The sequence below is a fragment of the Eutrigla gurnardus genome (genome assembly GCF_963514095.1).
Source record: "Eutrigla gurnardus genome assembly, chromosome: 15".
NCBI lineage: Eukaryota > Metazoa > Chordata > Actinopteri > Perciformes > Triglidae > Eutrigla > Eutrigla gurnardus.
Window position 1 is genome coordinate 16,036,274 of NC_139938.1, and position 27,963 is coordinate 16,064,236.

At 44.5% G+C, this 27,963-nt stretch overlaps 2 protein-coding genes across 2 annotated transcripts; one reads left to right on the plus strand and one right to left on the minus strand.

Moving 5' to 3' along the window:
• The first annotated feature begins 1,114 nt into the window (after nucleotides 1-1,114).
• tlcd5b (TLC domain containing 5b) lies at nucleotides 1,115-4,684 on the plus strand. The gene is made up of 2 exons (XM_084028791.1): nucleotides 1,115-1,402; nucleotides 1,757-4,684. Exons 1-2 carry the CDS (start codon nucleotides 1,213-1,215, stop codon nucleotides 2,275-2,277), a joined length of 711 nt encoding a protein of 236 aa, XP_083884917.1. The 5' UTR covers nucleotides 1,115-1,212; the 3' UTR covers nucleotides 2,278-4,684.
• On the minus strand, nucleotides 3,237-27,886 carry arhgef12b (Rho guanine nucleotide exchange factor (GEF) 12b). The gene is made up of 36 exons (XM_084028790.1): nucleotides 27,256-27,886; nucleotides 19,105-19,196; nucleotides 18,099-18,197; nucleotides 17,869-17,918; nucleotides 17,653-17,710; nucleotides 16,187-16,404; nucleotides 15,512-15,589; nucleotides 14,894-15,001; nucleotides 14,171-14,296; nucleotides 13,751-13,849; nucleotides 13,531-13,641; nucleotides 13,181-13,279; nucleotides 13,054-13,096; nucleotides 12,862-12,967; nucleotides 12,619-12,756; nucleotides 12,479-12,511; nucleotides 12,074-12,188; nucleotides 11,854-11,962; nucleotides 11,528-11,767; nucleotides 10,822-10,972; nucleotides 10,104-10,270; nucleotides 9,870-10,016; nucleotides 9,675-9,760; nucleotides 9,159-9,284; nucleotides 8,756-8,870; nucleotides 8,550-8,650; nucleotides 7,679-7,756; nucleotides 7,527-7,602; nucleotides 7,207-7,374; nucleotides 6,830-6,917; nucleotides 6,666-6,749; nucleotides 6,491-6,585; nucleotides 6,107-6,406; nucleotides 5,797-6,006; nucleotides 4,922-5,121; nucleotides 3,237-4,679 (listed from the first exon to the last, which is right to left on the minus strand). Exons 1-36 carry the CDS (start codon nucleotides 27,285-27,287, stop codon nucleotides 4,593-4,595), a joined length of 4,233 nt encoding a protein of 1,410 aa, XP_083884916.1. The 5' UTR covers nucleotides 27,288-27,886; the 3' UTR covers nucleotides 3,237-4,592.
• Nucleotides 27,887-27,963: the final 77 nt, after the last annotated feature.

A 27,963-nucleotide genomic window follows, 5' to 3' on the forward strand; every position in this document is an offset into this window, starting at 1 on the left:
CAATCAGACATTACTTTTGCAGCCAGAGGAGTCGCCCCCTGATGGCCAGCAGAGAGAATGCAAGTTTAAGGAACTTCAGCATCGGCTTCACGTTTCAGAACTGGAGGGCCGCCTGGTAAAGTCAGCTGATTGGCAGGAAGTTGGTCAAAAACAAGATGGAGTGCTGGTCAGTCTGTCAGCTTGACTGATGACATTTTAATTTTAATATTTTGTAAACGCACCAGGAGAGGAGTTACATGTTTAACTTGGCCATGAAGCAGCTGCAGCCTCTTATCAGCCGGCCATCTCAAAGCAGGTATCTCTGCAGAGAAGTAGAGACCGTAATCCTTTAAGAGGATCAGGTCTGAGATCTGGGGAGGGATAAAGGTCTATAGTAGCCCGCAAGGCTGCACATGGCATTTCTGTCACCTTGGCGTTTAAAGAAAATGTGCCGAGCTCTGAGACTTTTTGGCGTCTGTATGTCTTTTCATGGAAGTCAAACAGTGATGGAGGCCGAGGCTGCGTCGAGTCATTTTCTACGTCCTGAATATTACTGAGAGGAGGAGGAGGCGTGAAGGTGAGCTACAGTATGAAGGTGTGACAGTTCAGTCTTTTATAATAGTGTAAGGGTCAGAAGAAAATTGCCCAATTTAGTCAACTAAATTAAAAAACTATCAATTAAAATAAGAATACAAATATTTAACAAAAGGTTAATAACATACCATAATATGAGTGTGAGCAGACATATTTAAAAAATAATGTAGTGTTCCTTTTTTTAAAGCAGTATTTTCCAACAATGTCAAAAATATATTTTATACTTTTACAAGTACATTTTTGTAATTCATTATCAGTTCATCAGTGGGGGTCTGCAGCAGTGGTGGAAGAAGTATTCAGATGTTATTCAAGCGGAAATACCATATTGCAATAAGTAAATTAAAAGCAAAAAAGAAATGTTATTGATTCGTATAAAATGAAGGATTTATGAACTTGCTTTCAAACAATTTACATAAACCTTATCAAAAAGAGCCTCCTACAGAAGCCCAGAAAGGACAAACCAAAGACCAGCTGCAGATGAGACATGTAATGGCAATGTGCAACCCCACCACTAGATGTCGCCAGATCCCACACACTGGCCCTCGAAGTGTCACCTGGTTCTAGAACCTCTTCTTACAGCTTCACGTCAAACACACGACATTTAAACATGGCGAACCTCTCGTCCCACACAGGCTCGCCATGCCAGCGCTGTGGGTGATCTGCAGCCTGATTGGCTGGTCCTGCCTCTACCTGTGGTTCTGCTACACCTTGCCTGGGCGGGGGCCCGAGTGGAGCTGCCGGCTGGTCACCTTGTCCCACGGCGTCCTCATCGTGCTGCTGACGGCCTACGTCCTCTTCATCGTCGGACCCTGGCCTTTCACGCACGCAGGTGGCTTAAAAAGCCTGAAACGTGTTCAACATGTAATTAGTCAGAACAATGCCCTATTGTGTTAATTAATCCTTTATTATGCATTTATTAACAGTTAGCTATGCTATTTCACTTTCAGGGCAGCTGGATTCTATCAATATGACAGGATCAGGACAAATGTGTTTTTTTTAATAATCATAAACTGTTAACAAGTGCTTATAAAACTGTTTATGATGCTGTTATTGACACTTATTTAGTCTTATTTGCACTTAATAATGTTAGTGAGCATCTTATGAGCGTCTAATTAGATATTAACCGATGTTCATTACGAGGATGTTTGACCCTAGCTGACCCTGACCCTGTCCGACCCCCCAGGCACAGAGAACACCGAGCTCCAGACCTTCGCCCTCGCCGTCTGCCTCGGCTACTTCTTCTTCGATATGGGCTGGTGCGTGCGCCACCACACCGAGGGTCCCGTCATGCTGGCCCACCACGGCGCCAGCATCGTGGGCATCCTGCTGGCGCTGCTCATGGGCGTGTCGGCCTGCGAGACCTGCGCCGTCATCTTCGGCAGCGAGCTCACCAACCCCCTGCTGCAGAGCCGCTGGTTCCTGCGGCGGCTGGGCCTGTACGACAGCCTGCTGGGCGACGCCGTGGACCTGCTCTTCATCTCGCTATTCGCCATTGTGCGCGTCGGGGTCGGCACGCTAATGCTTTACTGCGAGCTCACCTCCCCCAGGACCACGACCATAATGAAGCTCGGGGGCGTGGCCATGTACGGACTCGCCTGGGTGTTCATGGTGGACATTGCCAGGTTTGGCTACAAGAAAAGTCTTGCAAAGTACAAAAAGTGGCGAGAGAACCAGCAGCTCAAAGACACGCAGAAGCTGAACTGAAGCAATTAAAGATGGTTAAACTGACGGTTCTTGCAGGGACAAAAGCTACATCTGTGGCATGAATACATCGATGTATGCAGCAGTAATATTAATCCAGAAACATCACATATAACTTACTTTACTTCAGTAAAAGGACCAGAATACTTCCTCTTTAACCCTAAAATAAATCCTCTGCAAGTGCTGATGGACAGATTGAAGAATAAGAGTTGGTCTGAATAAAAGCAGAACTACATTACCCAAAGCGCAACTCTCTTCTCGCAAGAGACCCGGCCTGCCAGCTTGAAGCTGATTCCCTCTCTCTAGAGCCAGCGTTTGGTTTGTCCCTTCTGGGCTACTGTAGAAACTCTGTTAAGAGGACACGCCCTCTTTGTAGATATGAAGGGCTAAACTCAACGGAAACACAATGATTCTTATTATAGTTGTGAATATTATATTCCATTTCTGCTGATGGAGCCCCAGAAATGCTGCACACGGGCCCTTTAATCCGTGAAAATAGTCTCCAATAAATACACCGACGTTTGCTAAAAACTACCATCTCTTTTGTTTTGTTTTTTAAAAACTTTATACGTGAAGATTTCCATCTTCAGGAGGAATGAATAATCTCAGGGATTGAAGGCGGCAGACAAAGAAGCAGAGATGGAGGATATGCTTCCAGCAGTGTAGACATGTTTTATATACTGGCAGAAACGGGTGGAAGGAATAAGCGATTGCAGAATGAATACATTATTGAATTCCTTTCAGCTGATTTATGAGCCGATGAGGTTCCCATCAGAGGAGCCTAAACTTGCTTTAAGACTTTTGGAAAGCTGCAGATCCCTCGTAGAGCAACAGATGTATTATTTAAAATAAATAAACTGCCGTCATCATCAAACGCCAAACAAGACCAGAAATGAAAAGTGAGCCGTTTGTGAAACAAACCGGTTAAAAGCAGTTTGAATGAAACAGATCGACTTCACGGATACTTTCCTCTTTTTAAGTTGGTGTTAAACATTACATGATTGCAGGTGTAAAAAAACAGAAACACACAAAACCCTTTGATATACACTCATAAATGTACATTATATTCCTTTACATGGAAAGCAGTCCATGCCCATCTTTTACTTTTCTTTGTGGATGAATTCTTTTCAGTATATTTCATCTGAATCTCACGTGTGCAGTCGGGTGGCCGGTGAATATTTGAGTCCAACGTTACAGTGAAGTCTGGAGGTTTTCATGAGTGAATCTTTGGACCTAAAAGTGGAAATAATCCCAGAGAAAAATCTCCTTACAATATTGCAGGGTAATAAAACAAGGAAGTACTTTTTAGCGTTTGATGACACACAACAACATAAGTGTGAATTACAAACGGAAAATAAATTCTATGATAGAGTTCAATTCAATAAACTTGCTTGTGCACACGGCGTGAAAAGCTTGCATATCTATTATATGGTGCATTGTGCTCCAGGAAAATCTCACAAACTCTTCTTCTAGCTGCAGGTCTGACAGCTGAGGGATCTGGATGACTTCTGCGTTTGGACTTATTAAAGCAATCTGATAAAACCAATCTAGAGAAGCATTTATCGAATCTGCTCCCTTTCTGCAGGTTGTTCATCGTCCTGTATTATATTATGCATCACTTTGAACAGGCGGCGATCTGAATCTATGTTTGCCATATTGTGCTACATTCAAGTGCTGTGGGAAATTTTAAATGTGGGACGATGACGTCATGTGCAGACGTTCGAATCAAGATGACGAGCGGGAAACAAACGGCCGATCCCGGCCGATCCCCAAATAAATGTTCAGTTTATCAACCTGGAAGAAATGAGGTTTTACAAGCTCATAATCATTTAAGATGCTGTCGTTTTCATGCTTGAAGGAAAACTTAACAATTTTTTGAGAAAGGTGCCAAATGTAAAAAGGTGAGGGGACCGAAGTTCCACAGCGAAGAAGTCTTTACCTCTTTAAACCTTGAAGCAGGTGAATTACGCGGCGCTCTGGACTGAATGTGAACAGTCGAGGTCGTCTCTTTTGTCTTGACTTTTACAGCAGTGAGTCCTGAACCTTCCTCATTCTCATGTGTCTTCATCTCCGCTGTGACATTTCATATCTCCAGTGTTTAAAATCATTTATGCAGTCCATTGTTATTATTAATTGTCCTCGGGTAATTCCACAGTCTCTTTATCGTGAAAATTCCTAAAAATCATGACGACGTCGTGCGTTGACACCTGAAGCCTCCGTTGTCGGGCGATGCCAGCTTTACACAGTCAAAGTCTCGTCAGGAGGAATCACTGATTGGCTTCTAACAGTCTGATGCTGGAGCGTGGAGTGGGTGAAAATCAGTGCGACGCATCGTTGTTGTCGTGCGACTGAGGAGCGGCGTCGTCGTGCGATCGTTGCAGCTCGTTGTACTTCATCTCCACCTCCTGGAGAAACAGATCCACGAAATAAAACAAAGCAACAGGATCAATGAGGTGACGTGTAAAAACGCTGTTATAAGAGCACACATTTCACTCTGACAGCTGCAGTCAGTTCAAAAAAACAATCCCAGGATCCTGTAGGTCATTTTTAAAGGGACACAACATTTTGACTACCTGTGTGTGTGTGTGTGTGTGTGTGTGTGTGTGTGTGTAAAAGCAGCTCAGAAAGGCGGTTGCGTGTGCAGTACCTTTAGATGCTGCAGGTCGGCCTGTAGGAGGCGCAGGTGGGTCATTAGCTGTCTGCTGAGGTTGGGGCCGCCGCCCCCTGCCTGCGAGGAGGAGGACAGCAGCTTCCTCATGTCGATGCCCACGTCGCATCCGACACCCCCGTCATCATCGGTGCTGCTCTCCTCGGAGCCCCCGCCCAAGTCCAGAACCACGAAACCACCTGGGTGAGGAGCAGAGCAGAGACAATCTCTCAGGTTTCAGTTAGCTTAGCACAAAGACTAGAAACAGGTGGAAACACCTAGCCTGGTTTTTCAAAGCATATATTGGTTGTTTAATCCAGAGACGTGTAAAAACAGCAGTGCTTCAAACTGTGGTGGCAAGGTATATTAACCAAACTGGCTCTAACTGGTTCTAACTGGTTCAAACTGCTTCTAACGGGTTCTAACTGGTTCTAACTGGCTCGAACTGGTTCTAACTGGTTCTAACTGGCTCTAGTTGGCTCTAACTGGCTCTAACTGGCTCTAACTGGTTCAAACTGGTTCTAACGGGCTCTTACTGGTTCCAACTGGCTCTAGTTGGCTCTAACTGGTTCAAACTGGTTCTAACGGACTCTAACTGGCTCTAACTGGTTCTAACTGGTTCAAACTGCTTCTAACGGGTTCTAACTGGTTCTAACTGGCTCGAACTGGTTCTAACTGGCTCTAACTGGTTCTAACTGGTTCTAACTGGCTCTAGTTGGCTCTAACTGGCTCTAACTGGCTCTAACTGGTTCAAACTGGTTCTAACGGGCTCTTACTGGTTCCAACTGGCTCTAGTTGGCTCTAACTGGTTCAAACTGGTTCTAACGGACTCTAACTGGCTCTAACTGGTTCAAACTGGTTCTCGGATCCCTCACCGTTGCGTTCAGCCGTCTCAGACAGTGGCGGGAGTCCCGATGGAAGCGGAGGGTTTTCTTCCTGTGAACTTGCGGGCCCCTCTGGACTCCCGGGCAAAGAGGCACTCAGCTGACCCCCAGGGCTCCTCCTGCTCTCCTGCGCCTCCTCTTTCTCCTCCTCGGCCTCTCTGCTGATCATGTGGTTGAAAAGAGCCTGCTTCAGCATGGCCACTAGGACAGAGAAGATGTCATCATCCTTACACTGCCACTGTCTGCATGGTTAGAAGTTCTGTTGATTTGGGTGAACTGACCCTTTAGTGTCGTAACTTACGTGTCCTGAGAGCATCTTCACCTTTGGAGGAGGCCACGGCAAACGCGTCGTGCTCTTGGGTTTCAACCTGACTCGACTCTTCCTGCAGGAAGGGCAGTCCGTCCTCCAGCTGCCCGTCCAGGAAGGCCTCGAGTTCTGCTTCGTCCACCTCTTCATCCTCCTCCTCCTCCTCCACCTCCACCTTGTCCTCCCTTCCATCTGCCACGACCGGCTCCTCTTCCTCGTCTCCTGAATTCATGCCATCAAACGGGTTGTTACTCGGCTGAGCTTGAATGTCTGGAGAGGAGGCGGCATCTTTGTCTGGGGATTGAGATTTGGATTTTAAAGGTTGACAGCTGGAATCACAGAGTTGTAGAAAACTTCATTCAGTCGCTGTCGCCGTACCTGAAGAACGGATGCTTCCACTCGACGTGCCGTTAGCATCTCTGCTCGCCTTGGGCATCTCACGCTTGATGATCTCGATGGCGTCCCGCTCAGCACTGAAACACACTCACGTTAGAAACGACAACCAAACAACGAGAAACGTGTCAGCGAGCAGCTGGCTGGTCGGCGAACTCACTCGGACTGAGCCGGAGGCGTGCGTTCTCTGCCGCGAGGTTTGGCCTTCATGGCGTCGGCACATTGAGTGATCAGACACTGCCACCTGGAGGAACGGAGGCGACACAGTGGGATGAGAGCGGGGAAAAACAAGCCAGCTCGCTGTTTGTGTTGGCGGAGACTTACGCTCTCTGATCGGACACCGTCTGAGCCGTCAGCTCGTAGATCTGAGCCCCGTTCTCCGACATGGACAGCACGAAGAAAGACTTGTTGTCTGGTGAGGACAAAACATATGGACGTTTCTACAAAGTCTTCATTTGTAGCCCTCAAAACGCAGCAAACTGCTTCCTCTCACTGTGTCTCTGTGCAGAGTGCTGGCTGGGAGTCAGCTGTACGCTCAGCTGTGTCATCATTAGTGCCCCCTACTGGTCAGGGGCCAGTTAAGTGTAGCGGATGAGGAGTCAGCATGCAGTCAATAACTGGGTACGTAAAACATTCTGTAGTTTGGCCGTGGACAGACGCAGAGCTGCACACACTCACTCACTCACACTGCAGGTTCTTACCGGTGGCCACTGGACGAACCAGCACCGTGTTGAGCTTGATGACGGGGCTGAAGATGTGCTTGGTGTCGGCGGCACTGGCCGGATTCTTGCCGTGGAACTTGAGGACCAGACGCTCGTCTTGTTTCTGCAGTAAAACCAGGATGTCCTCCAGGAGGATGGTGTACAGCTCTGGAAGGAAGATATATTAAAAACCGCATGTGCATCGGTGTGGAAATATACGGATGGGACTTAGATATTGTCCCAAACTAGCTGAAAGTGGGTGATTGAATCAGGAAAGTTGAATATTTGAATGTAAGTCTCATAAATGTGTGTATGTGTACCAATCGTCTTGTCTTTATTGACTTTCCAGGACAGAGGTCCCTCGTGTACCATCTTCCTCTTGGTAAAGTCCAGATTCTGCAGGAACAAGAATACATTTTTAATGAAAAGCGTATGATGTGGTCATGTGTTGAGAGAATCGGGGGTTTCTTACCCTCAGCTCCAGGATCATGGGGTTTTCACTCTGTTTGAAAGACGAGAGGTCTAACCTTCTCTGATACTCCTCGAGTCTCTGTTGAGGAACAACGCAACTCCTTAAAAGCTTTTCAAACAACAGAACGTTTTCAGCTGCAGGTTTTAAAGCTGGGTCAGACACTGTTTTCTCCTTTCAGCAAAATTCAAGGATTAAAGAGAAAACCTCTGCCTCCTCTCTGCTCTGTTTCTAGCCGGTGATGGGAGACTTTGACCAATCACAGGTCCTTCAGAGAGAGGGCGTTCCTTACACTCATGCAGGTGTGCCTAAGCCTGATTTAGTTTAGCCTTCTGCTATCCGTAGCCTCTGGGTAATTCAACTTGCTGTTTTGTTGGCAGCTGGAGCCTCGATCACAGCGACTCAGCTCTGATTCAGCTTCTCTGCGGTGAGAAACGGGAAGCCACTCCTGCCTGAGCAATAGACGCTCAACTCTCAGTGTGTAGTTTCTGTTCTGCTTCTTGACCTCCACACGGCTTTGTTCTATCGTCTCACAACCTCATTTCATTTCAAACGACGGCAGCAAATCTGCACACCTGTATCTACTGTATATAGTATGATTAATATCCTAAGTTTGTATGTTAACAGTGTATTCTACGATTAAACATATAGCGTGATATGTAGATTCACTGTGCATTTACTGTTTTTGGATAACTGGATGCTGAAACACAATAACTATTGGCTTAACTGCGGCTGAATAACGGCATCAGACCACGATGACTTCTGTGCTTGTGGGAGGGAGGAGCGCTGCAGGAGGACGCCTTAATCATTAAAAATCTCCCCAAACCTTCAGCGTAAACTTTAAGGCTGTGTTAATCCGAACCGATGACTCTACCTGTTTGTTTTCAGCCTCTTTGACGGCCTGGTTCACGTGGTTCAGGATCTTTTTGCAACAATCGGCAGCTTTCTTCACCTTTTCCCGCTCGTCACTGTCTCCTGTGGGGAACGATGGTATCACAGTCGTGACCATAATGACAACATACCGGGGCCTAAAGTTTGATCAAACTTCTCCGACTAACCACCGTCATGACATCATCACACCTGTGTACTTGGCGATGTTGTCCAGCAGCAGCGGGTACTTGGTGACTCGCTGCATCTCCACAGGAATGATGTCTTTCAGCTGCAGCCGGCGACACAGACGGTTACTCTCGGCTTCCTGCAAGGAAAGATGAGGAGGGTCAATGTCCAAAACCTGCTGGAAACGATACATGCCATGCAATTAATAGATCCTATAAACAACGCTCTGTTCTCAAAGAAATCTCCTTGTTTGATTGTGTTTTTATAACCTGTGATTTATGTCTTTTTTTTGGGATGCATGAAAAGATAAAATACATCTTTCTATTTAGAACACATGGATATAAAAACATAACTGTTGGCTGGTAACAAATATTCACATCAACATACATATAAACTTTAAATTAGTGATGATCAAAATAAACAGGACCTGCATGAATAAAGTGAAGCGCTGGTCCTTCTTCTTCTTGCTCTTGATGAGCTCCAGGGCAGACGGCTGGTTACTGCAGAACGTTCCCACCGCTCGCTTGATCTTCTCCTCTTCCTCCCCGCTGAACTGGAACCCACACACACATTTACACTCAGGGTTTTTACATGGATTCATCATCCGTAGATTAGACGAAGGAACATTTAAACATGTTATATTATCATAAAAAATAACTTTCTACTCTTAATCCTCTACATTTCCCAGATCTTAATTGTTGGGCTTCCTTAATGGTTCCTGTCAAATAAACAAATTACTTCAAGATTAAAAGACAACTGTTTAATTGCTCCATGTTCACCTCTTGATACATTCAACATAATGTTCCTCCTATGACAAACACATTTTACACTAAACCATATTTACATATACTTTTGATCTCCTCTTGCAGCTGCCTTTGATTGAACAGGTGTGCTGACGCTTCACCTGTTGCCAAAGCTTTTATTGTGAAATCACATGACTCACCCAGGCCAGCAGGTCGTCTGCGATCTGACCGATCACCGACGTTTCGCTCCTCTTCCCGATGGCGCTCATTTGCTCCGTGACGGAAACTGAAGAAGAAGTTGTGAAATGCAAACATCACACTCCATCACTAACAAGTCATTTCTTCATGTTTTTATTGGCTGCAGCAGGTTATGAAGTGTGTGTGAGCGGCGCTACCGTGCAGCTGGATGATCTCCTCCAGGTTGATGAAGATGTGTTTGAGGTCCTCTGGAGGAAGGACACAGTCTCTGCTCAGCCTCTGGTAGAAAACCCCGTCCAACACCTTCAGCTTCCTCAGGTGTGCACGCTCAGTGTAGAAGAGCTCTGAGGGCGGCGGACACAGGCTGCATGTTCAGGTCTTTGTGGGTCATCGATCGCTCCGTGACATGTGTGACATCGCCACAGACTCACCGTTGATGACTTCCTGCCGTTTGATCTCGTGCGGCGTCAGGCTGGCCAGGACGTCTCGACTCACCAGACTCTGCCAGTTCAGAGGGGTTTCTTCACACTCCATCTCCCCCCCCTGGTCGTCCTCACTCTGGACGTCGGCTGAACTCGCCGGGCCCTGACCCTCCATCCTGCTGACGGCCGGAGAGAAGACGCACAGATGAGGGACGGACTCAACAAACACAGCTGAAAACGTGGATTACATTCTCTTATCATAACTAACATCAATGTAGAGTTTAAACCACTATTTAATCTAGAACTATTTCATCATTATCGACTCAAAGAAATCAATGAAATGCAGATTGAATCTGAAATCTGCAGCTTTAACTTGTCCTCTTGTGTCCTTCGTGGGTTCACAGTTTAACACGTTACTGACATTCAGACAATCATTCATTTGTATTACACGTTTTCTGAAATTGTATGTTTAAATATGCAAATGAGGCAGGTTTTGTATTCAATGAATTTCCAGAATATAAATCCAAACATGGATAAAGAAAGTTCTGTTTTTTTTTTTTTACAGAGGGAACGTTGAATATCTCTTTGTTTTACTCCATACATCAGATAAAACAATAGTAATGAATTATTGTGTAAATGACGCTATGAAGGATAGAATAATGAGAATAATGATGGAAACGAAGGTGTAAAGATCAGGTTATGAAGAACAAGGAGGTGTTTTATTTGCCTGAAAGTGTCGGGGTCCTCCTCCTGCAGCTGCTCCAGGTTGGAGGGGCTGAAGTCAAACTGAGTGCCGGTCAGACCGGAGGCCCCGTCCTGGGGCTCGCCAGGCTGCAGACCCTCGCCCAGCCTGGGCTGGATGCACAACGGGGACATGTCTGGGACACAACGAGGACAGGTTAACGTTTGACCTGTTAACTACGACTGCGTGAATTAATTCATTATTCCAACAGGTGATAAGGGGAACAAATCTCAGATTTCTAGAATGAAGAGTAAAGAATGAAAAGCAGCAGCAGCTATGAAAAAAAAACAAGTATATTTAGAGAACAATGGTGTTCTAGCTCCTGAAAATAAGCTGTATTTTAGAATAAGTAATAGCGGACCTCATACTCCCTAATGTAATACTCCCTCTTAATAGTGGTATTGCCTTGGGCAATGGTTCCCAACCTGGCAGTCCTGAGATCCATCGAGTTTGTTGCTTCTTTCAATAATGCAATGTTTTGGGGTTTTTCTTCCAAATGAGACAATCTGAGAAGAGACTGAACTGTCTTACAACCTAAGACGTATTTCCAATAATGTTCCAGTGGTTTTATTTTGATTTGGTGTAGTGCTTGTGCCCTTTAGGATTATTCTGCATCGTTTTAACTGGGAGCATTTAGGAAACTGTGTTCCAAGATTCCCGAAACGAGGCCAAGAGGATTGGGTTTACTTACTGGAGTCTGAGTCCTGTCCGCTGGTGTCTGACGCCTGGCCGGTGGGCGAGCTGTGTACAGGCGAGATGCAGCTGGTGGAAGGCAGGGAAGGCGTGCCGGCGTCCGATCCTTCGCCCAGCTGGTTTCCACGGATCCGCCCGGAGCTGGAGGCGGGGGGGTCCGGCTGCTCAGGGATGCCGAAGGCCGGCGGAGAGAGCAGCTTCGGGGACCGCTGCTTGTTCAGCTCCACGGCTTTACCAACTGCACACGAGCACGTAGGCAACAAACATTACAACTCACACACACTGAATCCATGTACGAACACCAGATGAAGCCGTAGTTTTCACCTGAAGTGGAGTCGACTCTGCTCAGACGCCGAGGTGGGCCGAGGATGTTGGGAAACCGAGGCTTTTTCACTTTCTCCTCGCCTTCCGGCTTGTCGGGCTTGATGCTCTTCTGCTCGTTGAAAATGACGCACATTTAAAACGTTGGTGCATTTCTAACAGATGTATTTGCATGGTGATACTTATAGATGATAGTGTATAGATGGTGAGAGAGCAGACGGACCTTAATCTTGGGGAGGAAATTGATGCGCGCTCGTTTGTGTTCGAGGCCTCGAGGCTCCTTCACTTTCACCCCGAGGTGCTTCATATAGGTGAGGATCACATACTGCGTTGCTTGGCTACAACAGTCAAGAACAAACAAGTTACTCACTGTGTGGCAATATTTAAAAGTCTCTGGTTTATCTTTCCATTCCCACAACTATTTTAAGAGGAAATGGTGATTAATCATGATTAACAGCTAGCCTGTGATTAATCTGATTAAAATGTTTCATAGAATATATAGATATATATATATATATCATTGGTTCAACAGGAACAGAAACCATTTCAAGCTGCAGATAAATTGTCTTTCCTTCAGCTGACTGATGACATAATAATAATAAAAGCATAAAAGGCTGCCTCCTCTCACCACTTCTCCTCTTCTGTGGGCTGTGACGTCAACCTGCAACAGGCAGCTCAGGATTACCACACACACAATCACACAAGGACAATATGGGCTGAATGTACTTGAATGTGTGTGTGTGTGTGTGTGTCTGTGTATGTGCTCACAGGATATCCTCTATCTTGGAGAGGATGTGTTCAGCACAGGAGCATTCCCTCTCCAGCGCCTGCTGGTCTTTCCCTCCCTGTAAGTCCAGCTTGCACAGCTCGTCTTCAGCCAGAGTCAGACCCATGCTGCGCTTCTGTCTGCACACAGATTTACTTACTTTGATTGAGGCAACACATTCAGTGCAGGACTTTGACCTATGCTGTACTTTTACTGCAGAGAAGGATGTGAAGACTTCCTGGTACCTGAAGTCCTCCAGGTTCTTGTGCAGGTCTGGTAGGAGAGCTTCCTGTAACACCTGAGTGTAGTGTTTGCAGAGCTCCTCTGGGATCAACTCCAGCCTCCGCTTCTCTGTGCAGAGACACCATGAAATATGATCTTTGACTTCAACGAAATAGTTGCATGCATTTCTGAAAGTAATTTAGTGCGTCTCTTACCTAATTCAGCTGCAACTGCCTCTGGCACCGGTACTTTAAGATTCTGGGAAAGTACGGAAATACAGAAAATACTCAATAAGTCAGAAACTTAGAAAAGAGACAGAGACAGACAGAGAGAAGAACTTACAGCCGTTCGATCCACGAAGAGCGAGTGGAACTCCATGAAGATGCGGCGGCTTTCTTTGGAGCTGGGCTGCTTGTGCATGTCGGCGTAGAGGTAACAGAGCTAGCAGGGGGAAGAGCCAGAACATACTGTCAACGGGCTGTTCCTCGTCTCAGTTAGAATATTTGATCAAAGATTGTTTTACGTCTTTACTGCCTCAACAGAAATAATGTGCATTTTCTCCAAAATCCAACAGGAAAATCCCATTGGCTTTCTGTGGATGGAAGCTTAACGCCTGTCGCCAGACTGTTAAAACCACATTCATGAACGCCCTTACACTGAGTGAGTTGTATTGTGTGTGTTTGCATGCATACCAACGGCGCCGGGTCAAACTGGGAGACAACATGGTGGAGGAAGACGGCGAGGTGAGCCGGCCGAGACTTCAGCGAGTCGATGCTCTGGAAACAGCTGCACAGTTCATTGATCTGACACACAGAGAGAGAGAGCAGGATCAATACCTCACACTGCTCTTCAAACCCCACATCAGCAATAATCAGCAGTGTGAAAGAAGATAATAAGGATTTCTTTGGATACCTGCTCCTGCTGAGAGTCAAAGTAGTCATCTTCCGCTCCGATGATCTGGCGGTTGAGGAGGTAGGGGGGGCTACCCACAATGCACTGAGCACTGGAGTCCTGAGTGATACATTAGCATGATCACACACTTTCAAATCAAAAGCCTGGATAAATATTCAGCCTTATGGGTAGGCACGACGAGTGTGATTGGATTATGGCTGACCCTTCTTTAAGCGTCTTTGACGAGGGAGAATGGGTTTCATTCTACATGGATCATAAACTATGGAGGATCGGCGCATATTTAAGAAATCAAGTACAAAGACACCTTTGACAGGATTCAACAGTTTTGCACACCCTCATGAGCTCACGTTGTGTTAATCACGTGTGCAAAGGCCTTTAGGGTCTGATGTGTGTGTGTGTGTGTGTGTCTGACTCCATTACCGTGTCAGGCGTGTCCTCAGCGTCGGGCCATGGACAGAAGACGAGGCCGTCCCGCCGGCTGGCGTCCGGGCTCTGACAGGGCGTCGCTCTTTGGCCGGGTCCCTCTGTAAGGGGGCTGCTGTGCACCTACACACACACAGACGTACACATTTATACACACAAAGAGGACAACACAACACTTAAGCCAAATTGATTGTTTAGTCTGGTGCTGAAATACTGGGAATCCCCAGAGGTGGAAAGGACCGTTTCATCCCTATTTATAGAAGCTGGGATTAAAAAGGGGAAGTTATTAAAAAGGAGGCTGTGAAAGTCGTATTTTTAGAAAGGCTTCCTGTTGGAACATTACATCGTGGGCACTCTGATCAAATATTATTATTAGCGGCAGCATCTGATCCACTGGTGTTAAATAACTCATGGAGTATGAAAGGTTTACACTAAAATCAGCAAAAATCATGTGGAGAGTTCCCAGAGCCAAGGGCAACATTTTCAACTTGTCTGAACGATCTATAAAACAGAGACAAGCTGAACCAGTGAAGGTTTTCATTGACAAACTACTAATATTTCATAATCAAATCTACAGTCAGTTTATTATTTTGTTCAACAACCAATTATTGACAAATCATTTAAATCACACCAACACTGCCTCGAGCAGCTGGAAACACCACACCTGACAAAAGCACAGAGTGCTTCTGGGTAACGTGGTTCTTCTGTTTTTATACCCACAGAGTTATTGTTGGTGGAGGGCCCGTCGCCCCGCGAGGACGGGGTCTGATCCCTCAGAGGAGGACCACCCTCCCCCTCCTCCCTCCTCCTGGACCCTGCTGCTCCATCCTGGATCACACACACACACGGACGCACACACACACACACACACACACACACACACACACACACACACACACAGACGCACAGACGCACACACACACACACACACACACACACACACACACACACACACACACACACACACACACACACACACACACACACACACACACACACACACACACACACACACACACACACACGGACGCACACACACAGACACACAGACACACACACAGACAGACAGACAGACACACACAGACACACACTACTGTTACTGTGTTACTGATAATCGTCACATAAAGACATTTCATGGTTGTTGCTGTTTTATTTTGATTATGTGAATGTAGAAGTAATCATGTGCAGGTTTGCACTGTTTACAATACAATCCACTTTAAATGAATGCAGCAGTGAAATGTGCTTCTTGGCCTCCTTCAGTAGTTCAGGTCGAGGGTTTCTGCTGTACTCCTCCTCCCTCGCCGCCGTGCCTTGCCTATGTTTCCCGGTCACACACACCTGTATGCCCTGTTGCTCCTTGGTTAGCATCTTTTGAAGACCGTCGGCCTTCTGGCTGTGTGTGTGTTTGTTCTCATCCTAAAAGAGGAAACAATGAAGACATGTTGAGATGAAAAACCGCATGGTTCCCTTATTATTATTTCTGTGACATGTGAATGTGCTTGAAAGGAGCATGAGGTTTTCACAGGAGAAGAGAGAAGTGAAGCTCGTCATACTGAAAGTGATAAAGAAGAAAGGGGAACATGGAGATTCATGAATACATAGAGTATATATGACCTCGTACAAATGAAAGGAATATCTTTTCCTTCTATTCACATAGCTGTAGATTTTTAAAAAGAAAATCATACATTTGCATAAGACACCCTCTGACCTTTTGACCCTCGCTTCGGAAAATAATCTACACATTTCCCCATTTTACAACTAGAAGTGGTATCATCGTGAACGTAAAATGGAAGGTCATCCATATTTCCAAGATGATTTAAAATCCTTTTGAAAACCAAATAAGGTGACAATGGAAACTCATATTGTTAGTTCTTCTAGTGATGTATACATTTTAAATTGTCTAATCTCATTGTATTTATCTATACCACATACCTTCATACGAATTTGGTCTTGAATGCAACCTTTATCAAAAAGACGAGACTGAGATGTCACACACTCATTCTTCTTCCTTACCCCATCAGGCAGAGTGGAGGTGAGGGTGGAGGCGATGAGCTCCTGTGGGCTGCCTTGCTCCCCGGCTGGCGGTGCAGGTGAGTGGGGTGCTGCGAGAGCCGATGGTGGGCTGACCTCTGCCCCTTCCTCCTTCGTGCCCCCCTTGTCCTCGTCGTCCAGGGGGATGTGAGGAAGCCCTGGAGGCCTCCCCAGCACCGTCAGGGCTACATAGGAACCCGCTGCCAGGGACAAGTCACGGTGAGAGGAAACCAAGCCAAAGTGAAGAGCAACAAACATGCTGATACATTAAAAAAAAAAAAAAAAAAAAAAAAAAAAAAGCATCCAAGCCAGCATGAAGATGTAATCAGCAGAATTCAGCTGAAAGAGAAACACTGACCACAGAACAGGAACAGCAGAATAACGCTGATATGTTATGTCATGAGTTATGTGTTGTCCAAGCCAGCTGTGCACACAAGTGGACGGGAAAACCCCCAAACCTCCCTCTCCACATGAAATATAGATTTATTTCCACAAGACACGACGGTTTTAATAGCTGAGAGTCAGACTTCCATCTTTGTCTGAGCACACCGCAGTCAGCACAAATGTGGATTTATGGCTCCTGGAACTAAATAAACGGCTGCAGAGTTTAAAAACACCTCTCCAGAAACACGAGGGTGACGGTCACAGAAGCCTCGTCCAATCAGGACTCAGTGATGACTTTTAAAAGTCAAACAGGCTTCATTGAAGTGTTTCTCGATGTATCAGGCTAACTTATTAGCATGTTGTGTATGTTGTTGTAGTGTCTAATAACGCAGCTCAATGTAATTTGTAATAAACGTTATTTTGCACGTCTTGTATTGAATCCTAGTGTTGCATATTTTAAACAATCCCTCAATGACTTTTCATTCTTTTGTTCTGTTTTTAGAGGAAGTCTGCAGCATCTGTACAGGGACGGCAGATGAAAAATAGACTCTTGGTGCATTCACAGTAACGTTTATGAATGTGCACCGTCTCTGTTGAAATATAATCATAATACATCCATCCATTGTCTACCGCTTATCCTGTATAATCATAATACAAATTATTATAATAAATAAAAACGAATGAAAAAGCTTTTGGTTGCCTTGTTTTCCCAGTAATTAAATAAAACTGTTACAGCTTCTTCACAGATCCCTCAGAAATGAATCACTGGGTGCTTCTTCATCTGTTCTCTCCCTGACAAATGTTGGTTATCTGGACCTTCGTGCCGATCCCACCACAGATCCATTCAGCACCAGGTCTCGGATTGTCGGTCCTAAAGAGACACCAACACCAACAACCCTGTCTTGTCCACGTTCAGAGAAAACCTCCTTTCTGTCTTTACTCTGCTCAGCTGATTCCCCGTCTCACACACAGCTGGACACACTGGGGTTTGCTCTCCCTATCTTTAGAGGTTAGAAAGCTGGTGACTGAATTGAATGAAGACGTTATTAGAAGTGAATACTTACATTTTATCAGCTTCACAACCTCAATGTGGTTTGAATGTGTGACTAAGGTCCCATTAACCTGAAAGAAAACAAAAAGCACTGGATTTGTTAACAGTTGAAGGTTTTCTTATTGTCGACAATCCTGTGAAAAGAGATCAGGTGCATCTTTAAACTGACTTTCAGACCCAGAGGTGTTCAGGTTTCTGATCCTGGAAGGAAGAAAGAAACGAGTCTCACCTTAATGATCCTGTCGCCTGTCTGGACACCAGCTCGCATCGCAGCTCCATCTGCAAACCCGAAGACGGAAGCAGAGTCAGAGATGTGGCTTCTTTATATATAATTCTAGTTTTAAAGCATCGTGGTGAGGCAGGTCCTCGCTTCTCAAACGGGTTTCCTGCTTCACTTGATTTTAGGGTTAGAATTAGCTTTAAATCAGTTGAAGAGATGCTTGTGTGAGCGAGCTTTACCTTCTTTCACCAGCTGCACAAACACAGGGTTGTCTCCACTTACAGTCAGGCCGAAGCCGTTTTCATCTCTCTGGATGATCACACAGCGCTGCACGAGACCTGCCGTCCGCACACAAACACACACTCGACTACGTCACAGAACACCAAGGAGCGAGATGAGCAAAAACCAAACTGATGATCTGATGTTGATGATCTGGTATGATGTTGGTGATCATATTACATCTGAGGAGTATGGTCGTCGACGAAGTTGTGTTATTATTTATACATTATTTGTATTTCTTTGTGTCCGTAGCGCTGCTAGTGGTCAGGAAGACGCCTTTAACCCATTTATATGTATTAAACTCCTTTGTTCTGTAGTGACACTGTGGGAAATCCCATGACCACCTGAACAGCTGATAAAAACCCATTCGAATGTGAGCCAGTGAAACCTACGGCTGCGTTTATAAAAGTGCAAAGCCCATCAAGCCAGATGGATGTTTGTCCTGTAGCCACCGAGGAAGTTGGGTTTCCTCGGCCCTGCTTCCCCTCAGAGAGCTAGAGAGAGCTGAGTGGATAATTGGAGCTCCATGAAGGAGCCTCCCGGGTGAAGAAAAGGGCAGGAAGGATTAATGTCCAGCCAGCAGCCCAGGCAACCACCTTTACAACGTGTTCCTGCCTGAATCTCCGTTCACCAGCCCCCTCCCCCCTGTGATCAAAAACTACGGAGCAAGTCATTCTTTTAAAGTTTAAAGCAAATGTACGGCGAAAACATTTTATACAAGAATACAGAAGAACGAGACTAAAATATGTCATTTATATCTGTGCATTAGGACCGGAACTAACTTTGATTATTTTCTTGATTAATCAATTACCATTTGGTCTATTTGTACTGTTTTTCTTCAGCTTTTACTTGCTCCTTTTTTATTTTCTCTATCTCTAAACAAGCTTTGTTGAAGAGGCTGTCTGCATGTGTTGTGGCCATGTCAATAAAGAATGAGGGAAAGAAGAAATGCTGCAGCATCTTTACCTGTAGGGTCAAACTCGTGTTTGAGGGAGACGGAGGATTTCTCATTCTTGGGTTTCTTCTCTGCAGCGTCCTTGTTGAGAATGCTCGGGGTCCTAGAGAGACACCCAGCAAGGTGAGAACACACGTCATAATATCTGAATACCTTGAACACTACTAAAGATACAACACCTGATACTGATATAGCTTTCCAAAAAATGTCCTTTCTGTTTGAAGAATGGTAATCTAGGACATTATCAGGAAATGTATGTTGAAGATAAATAATCTTGTGATCAATATGAACATATACAGCACATAACCTCCAAGTATAGATAAACATGTCATCAGTCGAGTTTCAGATACAGTGAGGTCTAGACATGCAACAGTTTTTCCTTCCTGATTCTGATACCTGAGCTTTGTAAAAACCCAGTATTGCTGCTTAGAGCTGCTGAACTACATTTTACAAGATTACATTTGAACATATCACGATAAAGTTAAACGCAAAGGAAACTTTATTCACAAAGCACATTTGATTCCGGGTGGAAACACAATACTGCACCACAAACACTACTGATAGCGTGAAGATAAAACTTGAGATGGAAGTAGTTGCAAATTATAATAGACACATAAATTAATTAAAACCCGAAAACAAATTAATATAAAGATCAACAACCAAATCACTTTCTCACAATTTGTCAGACAAAGGAATTTAAATCAAAAGAATTAAACTTTTTTTCTAAAGTAATAATTAAGACAGTCAAACAAACTACTGAGAGATGCATGTTTCATTTTGGTTTCAACAGCGTGGGATGACAACCTGACATGATTGGTCGTTTTACTGAGCTTGATTGCATCACAATTTAACTCAACACAACCACTGTTAAAATGAGCCATTAGGCCGGTTAGTTAGCCAAACGGGACTGTGCTGCCGGCTAACAGCTAACGCTACCTAGCTCTATTTGACGCAGATTTGTTGTTCATGATGTTGCATCGTCAGGGTTAAAATGTGTGTAAGTGTTTAACCACAGGTGTGTAGCACATGTGTACGGATGAGGTGGGATTTAAAGATGGGCTAGCGATGGATGCGTTGCTGCTGCTGTTAAAAGCTGATAAATCTGTGCGATCCAGCATTTCTGATACTGGCATCGTTATCAGAACAATCTAGTGAGATTCCCATAGACAACCAGGGTAGTATCCTCCAGTCATGTCCACACTATCAAAGAGAAATAAATAAATATATATATTTATTAATGCAGAGGTTCCCCTGCTCCTGCCCACCCCCTACAGCTCCTCCTACTCGTTCCACAAGAGGGGGTTTTGTTTGTGCTGCTGTTCCTCCCTCGGACAATGGGGGCCCCGGGCTTCTAACAATGGCTCCCACGTCAGGGCCAACTCACTATACTGTGGCTTTGTGGGACAGATTCCCGGAAACGGAGACCAGGGTTCTTGGCTCCGCTCCAGTTTCCTGAATGTGGGAGAAGGCTGGGAAAGAAAAGGAGGAGGGGGACGGGAAGGAGAAGTGTCTTTGAGGGAAGACAGAAGACCAAACGTATAGAGTGTGTCCAGTCCTGTCTAAACTAACCTCACTGTGCTAAATTTAAAACTAAATTTAAATCCTGGGATATCAGATTCAGGCAGAAAACCAAGCTTATGTGTAAAACGGGTTGAACAGAAGAAACTGATTCCACTTCACTCCTAGACACAACAATACTGTCATAATTACAGACTCCATGGGGTGAAATGATGTCAAATGGAAGAGTATTATGGTGGCAGCCATGTCTCTGGGACTGGAGGGCCCACTTAGGGAGCCTCCTTGCTGTGGTTGGAGATTAGAAGTGATAAGACATGGCGAGACTGGGACAGATTGCATCCTGCTCAGTGGGCGGCAGCTAAGTGCATACTGGTGGGTGAGAGGGAGGAAACCAGCTTCAGATATTTAAAAAAAGGCTTATTCAAACTTCAGAGGCGTCATCTCTCTGATTCAGGTCAGGTGATTACTCCACCTGAAGCTCATGGTTCAACAACTGATAGCAGTAGAAATGGACTTGACCCCATAATGAAACAATCTGTCTCTTTTTTAATTTACAACTGTGGATTCACTTCAAAGCCAGTCTTGAATGCTATCGGATAAATGTTAGCATGATATCATTAGCATGTAAAGCTAGCGTTACACGATGCTGTCCCTTTAGAAAAGACACACATGCTATAGCCTATAATCCAGGACTGTCCAACAGTGTGGGACATGTCCTGCCTCTGTAGAGGTCATTACATTGTTTGAAGCACCGCGAAAGGTCAAAAGTTCTCCACGAATACGAAAGGAAAAGTGTTCACTTCCATGTGAAATGTTGACTGGCACCACAATAAAAGCAAATCATTGGTAACTTATTTTATTATGCGTCTGCTGGCTGGTTTGATCAGACTTTCTTTACTTTCTCACTGTGAAGTTACCAAAGGAGGAAGGGAAAAAAACAGGCAGTAATCTTACATGCCAAAAATACCAGATGATTCCTCTGGGATGATAAGGAAAGCACTCAGCACGGAGCTTCGCAGGGTCGGAGACAAAAGCCCACGAGAGAAGAAGCTAAAACTCCACATACACATTTACTACTTGTTGTTTGAATGTGGTGAGATATAGTGAAGTACATGATTTATGCCTTAATAGTAATTGCTTAATGATCCAGCTTTCTGAAAACCACAGCACTCAACCAGCGTTTCCTCTATTAACGTTCAAATCCACACAGAACAACGCATATTTCCACGTTGTACTTTATCTCAGTTATTTATAGGAAAACAAACACTACCATCCGATAGAATGAGCTCATCTTTCACAAGTAAGTGCTAAAAAAATAATAATTAGTAACATAAAGATTTTCTGTACGGTTTTAAGCTCAGCATATACTGGCGATTCTTCATTGTGATCGATTGTTTAGATGAATGCGAGCCTATTAAAATTAAGAAATAATGGCAACTGCAGTGTGAGGCTCCGGCGGTTTCGTAAGAGACCTTTAAAGTTTGGGTGCTACACAAATAAATAAAACAAACCGGATAAATACCCAAACCAGAATCACGCAAAATCAATCTAACAGAGAAGACGGAATAAAAATGGCATGGTTCATTTCTGTCTAAGCCACACATATATTTGTTGAACATTTTTCCTTTTACTGAATTAACTTTCTTTTTCTCGTGAGTCACACAATCAGACACTTGCAGTACTTTCTGTCTTTCCCAATGAAATCTGACTCCTTTTAATAGATTCTGGACAACAACGAAGCTCAGACTCACCAGATCCTTTCAACTTTAGCTGGTTTATCATTTGAACATTTCAGAGGGAATATTTCAGCGTCCGCTCCATTAACATTTGCATCTGACACTACTTAGCTCCTACCACTGCGTCACCGCAAGCATCCAAATTTAATTTAAGCTTGTGAACTCCCACGAATGATCTAATGGAGGAACTTAATAATGTAGGCAGCGAAGCATTCAGGACTACGTTTGCAATACAGTCGATGTAAGAAACCTTAAATCCTCACACAGACAGATTGATACGGATCGTATTTCCAGCATTAATAAAGCCTTAATATCCAATGCCAAATCGTGACTACATTGGTAATTTGAGAACAAATGGTTTGTTGTGGCTGAAGTAATTTAAATACTGTAAGTTGAACAGCAGCGTACAGATGTGTGTTCGTCCCGAGGGAAATCTTTCCAACAAACCCTTTGAACACGGTGTGAAGTCTGAATCCTTCATGAGTAATTGATATGGTATTAATTGTGTTGTCATTGACCTGCCTGCCCTTTGGTCATCTGTCATGACGAAGCGTTGTTGGTCTTCAGTGATGAGTACACCGAGTCTAAAACAGTCCGTCCCCAGAGTGTTCAGCTTTATGGCTCGTATCTGCAACAAACTCCCAGAAAACTCGGACTTTTTTACTCTTGTATTTTGTATCTTACTGTTTTTATTGTGTGTTCTCTCGGCTCTTTAATGACTGTTTTGAATGCATTTAAATGTCCTTTTATAATATGTTTCATAAGCACTTGTCTGTAAAGTGCTTTAAATGACCTTGTTGCTGTAATGTGCTTTATGAATAAACTTGAAAAAAAATAATACCAATGAATTGTGCTTTAACACGATGTCTCCCTCTCATACATAATCCTGCTCTTACTGTTAATTTTTTAAGATTTAATGACACGTGTTGGTATCAAAAATACATGAGTGCAAGACACTAGAGAGCAACGACCACCAAATCGATCCCATGATCAGTCACGATGTACGGCACGTCACCTCTTAGAGGCACAATCGTGACATAGAAGAATCCAAATAAAAGACTTGTGGAGTCTTTTTACCGGAGACAGTGGAAGTCCAGCTTTTATGGAACATCTCTGGTGCTCATTTAGGATTCATAGAATGGCAGTTACATAAATAACTCTCATCTCAGATTATAATTTGATGGGAGAAAGAGCGAGAGGCCAACAGTAAGTTGCGTCTCTGGAAAGTTGTTCATGAATGATGCCGATTGTTGCATATTTTTTATGCCCTGCCAGCTGCTGTACTTTCACAGGCTGTGGAAGAAATGATGAAGATGACAAGACTCAGATTGTGGCCCGTTACCCACATTTGCTTTGGGTGTATGAATGCATCTGTCTACCATTTACTGTCAAACACTGTCTGGGAGGAGCACGCAAATGCACCGGAGTACTGTGAGAAAATGTTCAAATAAAAATGGGATATTTTGTATTAAAATGTATTATTGTCAACTAATTCATCTGAAAGTGAAAGATCAGCACATTGAAGTGTGGATTGTTGTAGTGTATAAGCCGTCTGGTCGGTGCTGCAGCCATCCTGCACTGATGTGTCGCCAGCAGCAGCGTCAGTCAGGAAGGGCCGGTGGTCTGCTGGGCCGACAGACATTGTTTAACAGTGATGTCACCACTTCCCGTCAAAGGCCGTGGTCCGGTGGAGGGGGTGTAGCGATAGGGGGGTGTAGCGATGGGGGTGAAAACACACAGATCAGCGTAACTGTGTGACAAAGAGCACGGAGCTGGTCCACAGCCGTCTGGCGTTCAGCTCCATCGCACACACAATGATTCAAGCATCACGCTTCCACCTGCCTGAACTCCGTTTCATTCTTTTCCACAAAAAACAAACAAATATTCAGACCTGTAGTTTTGTTTTTGCTTTGTTCTGATTCAAGGAGAAATCTCTATACACATGTTGCGCCACGCGCTTGCAAACTGTTGTTTGCTTCGTCAGCTAGGTCCGAATACGCCCTTAGATGTGCGATGGCTGGGACATTAGCGGTGGGAATCACAAGAGAACCACGATGCAATATCATCACAAATTTAAGTCACAATACGACCTTATGATGTTTCAATGTCATACAATGCAATATATTACCCTTCCCAACTGCAAATGATCATTTTTAATGCAGCAAAATGAAAAAAATGGCACAGTTGTCTGTGCCTAAAAGTTTCTAAAAGTAAAATCACTGAAATCAGGACACCGATAAAAAAACACACGTCCACGGGGGAATCGTGATCAGAGGTTGTAAACTAACTGACCAGCTGATCCAAACCACCTCATTTGAAGATGAAACCGAAAGGCGAGCTCACCCGAAATGTGGTGCTAACAAACGATGCCAAGAGTGCGGCTCTATGAACTATGATGGAGAACAGACAGTGGTTTAATCACTGCTTTTATTTTGATTGCCTCACTGCTTGTTTATTTTATGTTCTTTGAGCAATGTTCCCAGATCTCAGCAATTATTTTGGAGTACAATGTACAAAAGCAATGGCCACATCTGCTCAAATAAAACCTGAGTTGTAATAAACTGTAGTTTTCCTTTAAACGCCTAAAAGTGGACTGCTTCCACCAAAACCTCCAGGGCAAGGTGGCGTGCTTCAAGTTCCTTCTGCTGGTGAAAGTACTGTGGGCCTAACAAGCCCTCCACAGCAGTCTATAAGAGCCAGGGTTGGTTTAGTCCATCCAGGAGGACCAGTCGCACGCTGGGGGTCGTCACCTCCAGACAAGTAAAATATCACCAATGTTAGGAGAAGCCTAGCAGGCTGCTCAGACTGAATTCTTCTCACCGAGAAACCCTTGAACAACGTCCAAGAAGTGACCAAACCACTGCTGGAGTTGGCACACATGTTGCCAGGCAACTGAACCCCAGACTTCTGCAGGGCTGGACACTAACTAGGAAGTACTGTACACTTAGGTGCACTATGGAGGTACTTTTACTTGAGTATTTCACCTTTATACTACATTACACTTCTACTCCTCTGTATTTCAGAGGCAAATAGTGTACTTTTTACTCCACTACATGTATTTGACAGCTGGAGTTTCTTTGCATTTACTTGGTACGTTTTTTTACATTTATTATTACAGACGAAAAGGAGTCACAAACTGAATGTGATGTTTTCAACCAGCTACACTGCAAAAAATAAATGTGTTTCTAGACCAGAAAACCTCCTGTCCCATAGAAAATAACTAGGTAACACTTCATTAGCTGCTGAACCTCGCAAATCTAACCTGAGCTGTACAACGCTGCAGAAGTATCTGTGAAATCCATTTCAGGGTCGATTTTTTCCCTTTAAAGTCCCTTCATTGGCGTGTGTCATGCTTTCCACTTCACCGTCTGTTTTAACTGTACATGGTCTTTATGAGGAAGTTGTGATGGAAACATTACAGAGAATCAAAAAAGGACAGAAAAAAGAGGCCCAGGCTGGTTAAGCAGCAGCGAAGCAGAAGAACACCTCAGTCCTCTCTGCAGGCTGAAGGTCAAGAAATCAAATGACTTTTGTTTGACTTTCCGAGGCAGTCATGTGTGCCTTTGTTTTGGCATTTCCTCAGAGGAAACTCCTGATTGCCGAGTGTAAAAATACACAAGTGACTTGTGTGGGGTGGAATCCGTGAAGCTCTTAGTGAACCATTAACGTTTTAAAAACATTTCACCTCATATGGTCGTTCCAAAGAAAACGTTTCAGGTTGGTCCCAACAAACTTTATCAGGGACTCATTTCTCTGACAAGAACCAGACGGAAATAGCACACAAATGCTTGCTTTTCCTCCCTTACGTCAGCCTGTGTTTTTTTCTGTGATCAATCAGTCATGTGATCACATAATCAATTTGTATGGACACGCATGGGTTTCTATGTGCACAACCCTGCAGTTTGTTGCAAAGACGGGCTCGTGGATTAACCCTGTTTACAATCACAGATAACACGTTTCCTTCACATCAGAATTGTGGTAAATACGAGTTGCAGACTGGGACACATGAATGCCCATGGAATATAGTCTGCTATAAGTTTTTTTCCAATAGCCCCAACAACAAAGCACTTGAACATAACATTCTCGTACTTCTGGGAAGTAGGATGTTCCGACTGTTGCGTGAGAAAGCAGCAATCATGCCAGTGTGAACCTCTGTGGGTCTGTTTCACTGCTGTCAGATCGACTTCAGTCCAGGCTGTCAACAAGGAAATTGTCTTTCCGGTTGTGCACTTGTCTTGGAGCTTATAAACAGGAAAAAAAATGTGCAGAACCTTTAAATATTTTATAAAATTTCAGGCGAAAAAAGTCAAGAGTCACTGCGGGGAAAACGCCCCCTGTTGGCTGGGAAGGGGAGCTCGTCATCCCAGGGTTGGGAAAGAGGAAAGTCGAGCCCGTTGTGTTCCGTTTTGTTTTCAATGAAGAGACGGAACACTTTCACGAACTACGCTGAGACTATTTACCAGACGAGACACTGAAGTTAAAACATAATTAAAAGCTCACGGCATTGCTGAAGACTTGTATCCAGGTCGGCGGGTATCCAGTATATATAAAGCACCTCAACTTTAAAAGGATATTCCCAATCAATCCCAGGGACCCTCCTATCCTTACACGGTGCAATGTGAAGAGGGCCATTTAAATAGTAAATACTTTTACGTCATTTGATTGCAGAATTTTCCAAAAATACTAAAATATATATATATATTTTAAAAGTCTTATATTACGGTCTGCCTATTATGCATGCTCATACATGCAACAATTAAGAAACGCTTAAATTAGGTGTTTTCAAAATGGAGTTCGGCGGAGTGCAGTTAGTTGTGTTTCCATTCATAAAACTACTCAAAACAAGCATAGCATAGTAGGCTATAATAAAGCATCGGAGAGGTGGATGGATAAAAGCATGTAGCCTACCTGTCAGTGAGCGTTGACTGTGTGAGGCTCATTGGGGGAGTTTTCCGAAGACTTCAGCCAAATAACATTGTCACGATAACGCCCGACTCCTATGCGTTTCAAACGGCTCCTTTTATCTGGTCTCCTCAGTGATCGTCCACATCCAGAACCGTCGACGAGTCATTTCATTTTAAATCCCGTTATTCTAATGCTGGCTGGGGGGAATCCGAGTTTAGAACGAGGCATGCAGTTGTAGTATTCCACGGAGTAGTGAGACATAAAATAGACTTTCGGGGTGTGGAGGTGTTTGATTAGACAGCCGCTGACTGCATCGGTGGAGACATCTGGGAAAACCGTCGCAACTCCTCCTCACAACTCGCGTTGAATGGTTTCCCCCCAACTTCCTCACTTCGCTTCCATGTCCAAGTTGAGGATCTCTCTTTCCCCTCAGGAAATACTTCCACGCTGACACCGAAGCCGATCCCCCCCGATCACCACGGGAACACAATCACGTCAAACTTCTGGCTGCTAAATCCAAAATGAACGCCCGAAGTTTTGCTGTAGCATCCTCCTCCAGCCCTGTTCGCGTTAATCCGACTAAAAGCTCCACGTCTGTCTGGCCTTTTAGATCCACAGACAGTGATGATGCAAAATGGAAAAAGGAAATGCTTTGCCCCCCCGCCTTCCTCCCCAAAAGAGTCAAAAAAGAGGAGAAAAACCCACCTTCCA